Source organism: Kryptolebias marmoratus, linkage group LG7, assembly GCF_001649575.2.
Source record: "Kryptolebias marmoratus isolate JLee-2015 linkage group LG7, ASM164957v2, whole genome shotgun sequence".
In the NCBI taxonomy this organism is placed as follows: Eukaryota; Metazoa; Chordata; class Actinopteri; order Cyprinodontiformes; family Rivulidae; genus Kryptolebias; species Kryptolebias marmoratus.
The window spans coordinates 20,657,702-20,668,367 of record NC_051436.1 but is presented as its reverse complement, the minus strand read 5'-3'; the positions used below and the strand labels follow the sequence as shown (position 1 = coordinate 20,668,367).

At 40.4% G+C, this 10,666-nt stretch overlaps 1 protein-coding gene across 1 annotated transcript in view; it reads left to right on the top strand.

Annotated features, from left to right (window-relative positions):
- The first annotated feature begins 221 nt into the window (after positions 1 to 221).
- The window catches only part of vangl2 (VANGL planar cell polarity protein 2), a 25,981-nt gene continuing 15,536 nt past the window's right edge, over positions 222 to 10,666 (top strand). The window contains exons 1-5 of the mRNA XM_017437849.3: positions 222 to 467; positions 5,093 to 5,334; positions 6,471 to 6,594; positions 6,687 to 7,294; positions 9,205 to 9,341. Coding sequence (XP_017293338.1) covers positions 5,264 to 5,334; positions 6,471 to 6,594; positions 6,687 to 7,294; positions 9,205 to 9,341 — 940 coding nt within the window. The 5' untranslated portion in view covers positions 222 to 467; positions 5,093 to 5,263. The remainder of the gene's footprint in view (positions 468 to 5,092; positions 5,335 to 6,470; positions 6,595 to 6,686; positions 7,295 to 9,204; positions 9,342 to 10,666) is intronic.

Here is a 10,666-nt window from a genome sequence, read left to right as displayed (position 1 = left end):
TGTTACTGGAAAAGCAAGAATAAAAAACTGCAAATGAAGCCGAACTGTCATGATCCTCATAGTTTGGGCCTGGTGTGTTGTCATGGTCGTCTCCAGACATTCAGAAACAGGTTTTGTTTGTTTGTTTGTTTGTTTTTGTTCCATGAAGCGACACAGTAACATTCTGCTTTTATTGTTAAAAATCCGTACCGGAAGCTGGAACTTGTGAGCGTCCCCGCCGGTGCCGGACCCCCACCTTCCTCCGGCTCGGAGCAGGTCGCTGCCTGTTGGCACCATTTTTCTCCTCTTGTTTGGGAAAACAAAGCAAACTGCACAGAAAGCCTTGATGCCGGACTCTGGTTTTAGCCCGGGAAAGTCCTCGGGCCGCTGAGAGAAGAGAGGAGAAAATGAAATTCTGACGCACTTGAGCGGAGACGCTGCTGTCTTTGTGCTGCAGCTTTTTTTTCTCTCGCCTTTCGGGCTGTAAGGTAAGATCATCCGAGCGTTATGAGCGTGGCTTTTAGTTTGTTACAGGCTTGTTGCTGCTGCAGCTGAACCCAGTCTAACAAAGTGGATAAATTCAAACACATTTTATTCGTTTTTCCACTATATTCTGAATCTCTAGCAGCTCTCGCTCACTTTCCTCCACGTTTTTTGCGCTTTTACGCACCGGCTGCCCGGAAGGGTCACCATCAGGGCATCTGTTGGGCTGATTTACTGCCATCCTAGGCGTTTCCGGGGGGAGAGGTGGTGTTTGTGTTTGGGGGGAGGTTGTGATCAGCAGGCATCACTTCATGTTGGGAGTGTTTGCGTTCTCTTAAACGGTACGTTCACCATGTCCCCCGCGTCAATAATGGCTCATTTCCAAGCATCACAAGAATCTTTTACTATTATTATTGTTATTTTATCTCACCCTGATGTGCATTTCTAACACAAAAGCCTTGAAGCCATGTTAACCCTCTTTGATGGGAACACTGAAGGCAGGGGCCACACCTCAATGTGGCCCCCCAGGAGCCCCCACACACAAGCAGGCTCTCCTGAGAAGTTTCATTCAAATATTTAATAAACAAGCACATATTAACAAGAATTTTGAAAGTTTAAACATACAAAGGAATGGATTTTTAAATAGAGCGTTCAAGCGAAATGATCAGTTTTCATTTTAAGAGTTCTGTTGTTGTTTTTGTTGCCAGCTTGCTTCCACTCTGCACGTGGCAGGTTTTTACATCCCAGATGGGGCTGAACACAGACTCCAGAGGCGATCAATGAGTGTTGAATGAAACAGAAGAGCAGAGGCTCCCGAGTGTGATCGATATGATTGACCGCCTCCTGATGGGGTGACACAGAAACACACAGGTCGTTTAGTTTACATTCAGGCCACAAGAAGATGGGGCTGAATCTGTGAGGAACTATTGTTCTCTCAAACAGGTTTTTAAAATAATTCTGCAGCAAGTTCAAACAGTGAAACGTTCCTTAAAATTACCATTTCTTTGGGAGATCACAAGCTGCCCAAATCAGTCTGTGTTTGAGCCTGCAAATATATATTCTATCTGATTACATTTATACTATTTCTTACATTCTTTACTTAAATCAACATGAATGGGAATAAAAACAACACACAAGAGATGTAACTCTACCTTCCCTGTATATATATATATTTAGCAATCAAGTGTTTGAAGGTAGTGTGACTTGCGTTTCTTGTTAAGATCATTTAATCCCAATTTTTTTGTTCTGTTCCTGAAGCCCTCAAAAGAGAGAGAGAGATAGAGAAACCCTTATAACTTCGGGTCAATTTGACCCGAAGGCCACAGGAGAGTTAACAGCCAGCAGCTACTGAAGCTGCAGCAGAGCTCTAATTTTCATGCCACCAGTGGGAATATCAATGCTGTGGTTTCCATTTTTAACCACAGAATGAGGAAAGTGCTCTGCTTCATGTGGTGTTGTAACAAGGCACTAGATACATCCATCTTTTAGGGAATGCAACATTGTCAGATGAGCTGAGAAACCCATGAAAACACCAGAATTCTGTTCAGGCGCTGGTCAGATATCCAGATAGAATTATGTCAAAAGCTTCTTCATGACTACAAAAACTGTGGATGGGATGCAATTTGCTGATGTATGTAAATCTGCGTAAGCCTTTATGTACAGTTTTGACCCTTTGTGGATCAGAGAAAATTCACAATAAATTCAACCTTGTGCGGCCAATTCTTGTTTTTATAAATCACTGAAGTTGTTTGTTGTACAACCATACTACTCTGGAAAAATAGTGGCTCAAATAAAACCTTTAAAGCACAAATTAAATGTATTTCTTCCCATGAGGAGTGTACATAAACCTCTGACTGCAACTGTACCATTCTGGTGTTGTCAGAAATGGCCACGAGGAACCATTTTGAGTCAGAGGCCAGTTCTTAGACTGTTTCCATTAGAAGTCACAAAGTTAGCTCTCATCCACGTGGTTTCGTGACAAAAATTGTGTCATTTTTGTTTGCAGCTTTGTCTGCGCCTTCATGACCCCTTTTCGCACAGGGTATTGTGTGATTGGTCAGAAGTTGTGGGTGTGTTTATGTGGAAAAGCTTTAATGGAGTCATTTTGCTTCGAGGCTGTTAGGCTTTACGACTGTTTCAGCAAAACTTACAAATGTATGAACTTAAAGATGGTCAGTTCACAAATAACTTGTGGAAGGAGGTGTCACAGGTATTTTGCATGGAGGAGACACAGAAGGCTCTTCGTGGCTGTTGTAGGCAGGAGGAAATGCGCCTCAGCCGGGCAGCGAAGGGACACGTTCCCTTAGGTCACTCATTATTGTGTACCATCTGTCAGAAATGGTAGCAGTCAAATTTGCAAATGCTGAATGGCGTGTACAGCCTCAGTCTGTTTAATAAAAACATCTGGTCGTGGTAAGGGAAGCGAAACATTGTACAAGGACAGGAGAGTTGAGAAGGTGCTGGGAAGAAACCCACTTTAGCACAGAGGGAGGAGCTTCCCAGGAGTTCTGATCCGAGTGTCTCATGGACTACGAAAGGTGTGTGCCAAACTGAACGTCTCACACCACATGATTGCGAACCGACTGACAAGCCCGTTTTTAAGCTGCCTCTGGCTGTTCATAAATCACCAATAGACCCAGATGCGTTCTGCACTGATGGGAGCTTTCTATTCAAGCTAACATCACAGAACCAGAAGAGGTGTGAAGTGTAACTCAATGGGGATGTTGTGCATAAAATGTATGTCAAACTTTTCTCATTCCATATTCCATGGTCTGTTGGTCGCACAGACCGTCATCTCTACAACACACCCAGCAGTGCCTTCCCCTTACGCATACCAACTGTTACAGCTCTGTTACTACCTTGTTTGATGGCTCAGAGGCGTAACAGTGGAGTGTTGACTTTAACTGCTGCCTCGATCTTTACATAAATCTCACCAAAATGGGAAGATGGGATCTCAGGCCCAACTTGAAAGGGTTTAGTGAAAGAAGCTATTGCTGTCATAAAAGAGATAAAAAGAACTGAGTCGTCATAAAAGAGTTGGATTGTCTGTAAAGGTTGAAAACGAGCTAAAAGTCAGGTCCCTAACTTGCTGCTTCTTTTTGAACAATGCTGTCTTTAGATTTTGATATAAGAAGAAATGATTCATCGTTTAAGAGAGACATGATTGTTGATCCTATTATCTTCCATCGAACTCAGGCTGAACCTTAAAACTGAACTGAACTGATCTCCATTTTCCACTTGTTGACCAAGTAGCAGAGTTCTCAAAGGTCATTGACTAATCATCCAACCTCATTTCACTTAAACTGTAATGATGACATACTGCTCCTTCTTATGAATAAGATCTTGAATAAGGGAAGACGATCGTCCTTTATAACAGCAGTCATTCAGGAGGCTTTAGTTTCTCTTTATGGATTGATGGTCATGTTTGTTACAAACAGGAAAAAACCCAAAACAAAACACAAGTAGACACTGTCCTATACATAGAGAGAGAAGACACAGAAAGTATTGTTCAGTTCTAAAATGAATACAGCTCACTTTAGACCCTCACACCTGAAATATGTAAAGTTATGAATATTTACTGTTGTGCCTCTTTGCTTTGCAAAATGCTTCCTGCAGAAGTCCATGTGTGAATCACATGAAATCTCTTAGTGTCTGATTTCGAGAGGAGACACACACTGACAGCACAAGCAAGAGAGCACGAGGAGATTCATTATCAGATTAAAGCTCAGTTTGTAAAGTACCTGTAAGAAAATAACACAGTCCTGTCCTGATGATAAACTAAAAGCTGAAAGCAAACAACGGATTCATAACCTGAAAATTAAGAGAGAAATATCCTTTAAATACTCGGCCTGATGAATGGATTGTCTGTTTTTGTTTTTTGAGGTGTGTAGTTGCGGGAGCGCTGAGTTGATGTTCTGGTCACCATGACAACTATCCCCCACCCTTTGTGTTTTCTCACCCTAGACTCCCATTCATCCCCATTGTAGTAGCTATACTCTGTTGCCTTGGGAGACCCCAGGGGGCAGTTGGAGAATGTGGCGCTTGTTCACACATCAACTCTTTACAAAACGCTCCAAAAATGAAAAGAAAAAAAAACAGTGTCTGTTGTTATTTTGGATAAATACAGCATGAAGGATTTACTTCAGAGTTAAACCAAAATATTTCATTTCATCTGTGGAACATTTTTGAGCCACTCTGATGTTCAACCTTCACTATGACATGTCCTTGACTTGAAGCCCAAATTAGAAGCTGGCCTATTCGTCCTTTATTGGCTGAAACACACTTAGGTTCAAATCGCTTGAGGTTACTCGTAAAATAAAACCTCTCTGAAGGCAGAAGAATGGGCTCAGCTATGTCCCGTAGAGCACACACACTTTCAACACGACTCAGAGTGCCAACATTTTAACAATGCCGTCTCTCTTCTTGTTGCTGCTTCTTGGTATGTGCCCCTTTTGAGACCATTTTACTTGTCTCACATGACAAATTATCCTCTTCCTTTCCTCCCTCTCCTCATTCTTCATCTCCCCTCTATTCTCTAGCTCACTTGGTCTCTGCCCTTTTTGCAAGTTTACCAGTTCTAAAACTCATCTCTAACTCGGGTTTCGTCTCCTATCCTCCCGTCTCTCTCCAGACGTCCAAGATAGATTCCCTCAGGAGTAAAGTGGACTTGCTGCGTCTTCCTTTAGCTCTTTCTTCCAAGTCCATCAGCAACCGCAAGAGCCAGTTGGGTGTGATCTGGGAAAAGGGCGGCGGCTTGGGGACAGGAGTGGCACGGAAACTCCGCCCGCCGCTGGCCTCCGACATGGACAACGAGTCAACGTACTCGGGCTACTCCTACAAGTCGTCCCACTCACGAAGTTCTCGCAAACACAGGTGAGAGATGGTTATTATCTAATCTGTTGGCGCTTAAATTAGGCTTTCATTAGGATAGAGTCCTGTGAACAGTAAGAAAATCATTGAGTTGTGTGAACTTACAATGAGACATGTACTACGATTGGCTTGGGTCATCCAGGTCATGTAACAAATCACATTAAAGTGTTACTACAGTAACAAATACATATTATATACCAAACTCTGACTACTTATTTTTTTTTATTTTTACTGTGTAGTTTTCCCTATACACTTTGAAACGCAAACTGAGGTGGGAGGTCTGGTCATTCTACAATGTTGCTGCTAGATGTCATCAAATGAAATGTTTCAACTGAAACATGATCAAACTATTTTATAAACAGTTGTGTCTTGTAAAGAACATCCTAGAGTTAAAGTAGCAGTGTCTAAATACCATAAACTAAATCAATCTGAAAGACTAAACAGAAAAACTGAAGGAACAACATATGCTCAAAGATGACACAATCTCATATTTGTATATTTAAACACCTTCTGGCACTTGCCAGGCTGACACTGTGAATAGAAAAGCAAAAAACAAGTAAACATCACAAAGAATAAATGAAAGAAATAAACCCCAGGGTAACCAGAAAATACAGATCCTGACAGTATTGCTGCCAGGGTGACAAATTATTTTATTTATTCTATCTAAATGAAATGAAGCTAGTCAGTGAAGATATTAAAAAATATTTTTTCTTGTCACTGTATCTGTTAATAAAGACTCAAACAAAATTACTGATCTTAAATTTTCTGTGAGTTTTAGAAAACTTACCAACATTTGGGGGAAAACATAAAAGGAAGGAAGCAGGACTTTGAAAGCTATGTAGGCAAATAAATCTCAAGCCCAGAATGTCAAAATTATATCATTCAGCAGGTACAACAATGGTGATACAATTTCTTTAAATCTTCTTACATATAATAACAAATTTATAATACAATGTTAAAAACATTTGCAGCACATTTAAAATGGATGTATGTGTTATCATAGATGAGTAACTTAAAGAATGCATGTCATCAGGAATCTGAATTATAATAATATAATTGTTTGCCCCTGAATTATTATTATTATTATTTTTCTAACTTGTACATTTTTTTTCACACTTTTTGTTCTACTGTCTCCCCAGAGAGAGAAGGGACAGGCATCGCTCGAAGGCTCGGGACGGTGCCATGCGTGGAGACAAATCGATGGTCATCCAGGCCCCAGGGGAGCCGCTGCTCGACACCGAGTCCGCCATGGCAGATGAGAGGGTCAGAGTTTTATTTACTCATTCCTTTGTCTCAGCCTCCCTTTGCCTCCTAGCATTACCAACACCCATATATCTGCTGTCATCTTTCTGCAGGATGATAACTGGGCTGAGACCACCACAGTGGTCACCGGTACCTCGGTGGACAGCATCTCTAATGAAGACCTGACTCGGCTCTCTAAGGACTTGGAGGACTCTTTACCTGTTGACTGCCGCCGTTACGTCAGCCCAGCGTTGGGTGCCATTTTGGGGCTCTTCTCTGTGCTCAGTCCTCTGGCTTTCTTGGCCCTCCCACAGCTCCTTTGGAGGGACACATTGGACCCCTGCGGGACTCCATGTGAGGGCCTTTACATTTCCCTGGCCTTCAAGCTCCTCATTCTTCTCATCTCCACATGGGCGCTGTTCCTTCGCCCTCCCCAAGCCACTCTGCCACGGTTTTTTGTCTTCCGCTGTTTGTTGTTGGCGCTGGTTTTTCTCTTTGTGGCATCTTATTGGCTCTTCTACGGGGTGCGGGTGCTGGAGCCCAGAGAGACGGACTACAGGGGGATTGTGGGGTATGCAGCATCTTTGGTGGATGCGCTGCTCTTTATTCAGTATCTTGCTCTGGTGCTATTGGAGGTCCGACACCTGCAGCCGACTTTCTGTCTGAAAGTTGTTCGGACCACAGATGGAGTCAGCCGCTTCTATAACGTGGGGCATCTCAGGTCAGTTCGTGGGAAAACTCAGGAATGTCCTTTTTCATCTACTTATGTTTCTGTTCCTGCTTATTTATGATGACAACGTCTGTAGAATTGATAGTAAATTTTAGAATACAATCATTTTTAAATTCAGTTTAGTTAAAATCATTTATATGGATCAACCACAAAAATTAATCTCAGGACAAAAAATAAACACCTACAAAAAACTCAAAAGTCTCAGTTCAGTTATAATTACATGAAGTTCAAATGCTGTCCCGTTCATTTTAATTTAGTCTACTTTAATCCAATTACAAGTCAATCCATTACACACAGATTCAGGTTCCAATTCAATTACATACAGTCAGATTCAGTCAAATTCATTCCAACTTTATTTAAATCATTTACATTTCAATCCAATTCAGTATTCATTTCAATGCAGTCAGATTCAGTAAAATTAGGAATTTAAAAACTTAAATTTGCAAAAACAATTGTCTAGCTGGCTACAATATATTAGCATAACTTCTAAAATAGTCAAATTTTGATTATTCATTAAGCAATTGTTGCTGCACATCTGTATCAACCCACAAGGGTCCATCAGGTCCCACCATGTGCAGCCCAGAATTTTGTGTTACTCTTTTTTTTGTATTTGCAATTCCCACCAAAAGATGGTGCCAAAAGCATAACAGTCCAAAGAGGCTGCAAGTACGATCACAAGCAGAAGAAAAACAAGCTTGCTGTTTGAAGAGATTTGCTCTTAACAACATTTGTACAATTCATTACTGAGGAACTTCAAGGTCCTGGTGAGAAATCAGGTAGATTTTTCTTCTTTTATAAAGACAGTTGTCAAACCACTTTATTGCTCCCCGTTGTCCTAAAGTATGAAACCATAGACACAATAGTTAGATTTTGTGGTGCAGTTGCTATACCACTTGTGGTTTTCTCCCACCCTAAAGTGCAGAATGCACACAGTCAAACTCTCATTGACTTCCATTATATTTAACCTCTTCAAAACTGGAAGTCATGGTTCTTTTAACTTGCCATATCTTGCACATAAAACACTGTGGACACATAAAAATTTACATGTGTGACAAACAGATGCTTGGTGTCTAAGCTTCACTTTGTAGTCTACATTTTCTGGCTGCCTGGCTCATTAATACTGCTGTCAAAAGGAGAGAGACACAAGTGTGGATCCCCTAATGAGCCACTGGCAGCAGCTTTCTTTTTATCTAAATATTTCTTTACACTTCTTAAACAGTTTAACATCAAGATGTGTGCATTTCGTCAGCTGAGATAACTATAAAAGTCTCAAATTACTATAGACGAAAATTGGAATTGTGCACAGTAACTACATTGTTAACCTTCAAAGTTTCTTCATTAGTTTTCTAGTTCTTACCAAAAAACAACCACCTACATGTATGTGTCAGTCAAACCACTGATGAAAATACATGGAAAGAGGAAGTCTAGCAGTGAAGATTGCGTAGGTGTTGCTGGTTTTGTTTTTGGTAGGTTAGAATATGGAGACAAACCCCGACACAATGAAAGTAGCCCAACAGAACACCTGAAACCTTTTAATCAACTGTGTAGCTGCGACCAGATCTGGGTCAGAAGGAAGTTCATTCGACAAGATGTGACATTTTATCTGCCTTTGTACTACAAACTACTACACCACATGTTTTAAAACATTGTCTTTCAGGTTTAATTCTATATAAGATTATTTCTGTTTCAGTTATTCTGTGCTTGCTCATTTCTTTTTTTGATTCATTGACTGAGTACAGCAAAGATAATTCTACCCGTGTCACCGAGAGGCATCGGTTTTTGCTGTTTGTGGTGGTTCACCACTTCTTTTGTGTAGTAGCAAAAATGTGTGGTTTGCATGCTTATAATATCAGCTTTGACATGCAGCTAATGTAGCATTTCTTCTTCCTAATGCAATGCAGTATCCAGCGGGCAGCAGTATGGGTTCTGGACCAGTACTATAGTGACTTCCCAGTCTATAACCCTGCTCTGCTTAACCTCCCCAAGTCCATCCTCACCAAGAAACTGTCCTCCTTCAAAGTTTACAACCTGGAAGAAGGTATGTTTTTCCCTCCATGTCACCACAAATTCTACTGCACACCGAAACACAGCAGGCATGGATGTTCACCTGGCAACAAGTCACTGCAGTACAGAAAAGTTACAGAAACTGATAAAGTTATCCATCTGTCTTAGGTGAAAGTTGTGCAATAGATTTCACTACATTAGTTCTAACGATTAACCATGAATCCTCTGATTTGTTCCTGACAGTCAATAACAGTGCAATAAAAGTTTAAATGTCTACATTGTAATAATGATGATTATCTGCACCTCTTTCTTTTTACACAGTTGTCTTGTTAATCCTGGTTATATTGTAGTACAGTGATGAGCTGAAAGAACCTTCATTCTGGACCATCTTCTTGCTGTACATTTAATCTTGTGATTAAAGTTGACTTGATTCATTAGCAGAAATAAAATATAATGTTCATACCTTTTTTTTTTTTCCATATTATCTTTATTAGAAGTTTTGAAGATTTATACAGAGAAACACACCAAAATAAAAAAAAAATACAACCATGACAAAACCTACACAGCACAGATGCAGAGAACAAAAAGAAAAAATTCGGAGGCATGTACATAAGTCACAGCAATCCTTTGAAAAGCAACCAGTTGATCTACAAACTCAATGACGTGTCATTTGGGTTCATATTACTGTTCTGTTAATTTTGAGATGTTCGAGAACATGTTCCCATCTTTTTTTTATAGTTGTAGAATTTCCCATCCAAACAGTATCTCAATCTTTCTAATACAATAACTTCAGACAATATATTTTTCCATAGCTGGATCGAAGGGGCATCACAGCCAACCCATTTAACCATTATTGATTTTCTAGCCAACATTAACAAGAATTGCACAGTCTCTTTGTGAGTATCCAGGTAATTGGGTATGAGTCCTAGGAGACAAAGCACTGGACTAGGATGAACTGTTTGTCCTATAGCGGAGCTGATTTCCTGACACACTGCTCGCCAGAATGCCTCTATAATTTTACACTCCCATAGGCAGTGAATTCTAGTTCCTGTAGTTACTTTACATTTAGGACAGTTTGGAGAGCTTCCTGGTGTGTACTTGCTATATACATATGGAGATATGTATGCATTGTGTAAAATATTGTATTGCATTTCTTTATATCTATTACATATTGAGATTTTGGAAGGAAGAGTCAAAATGTCCATCCATACTTCTGAGTCAATTGTATTTTTCAGATTTCTGTTCCAGGTTAATCGTAAATTCTCCAACCTATCTTTCCTTAGCGTTTGTAGTTCAGCATAGAATCTTGACACAAATCTCCCACGTTTATGACAATCAAGAATAGTTTTTTCAAGTATA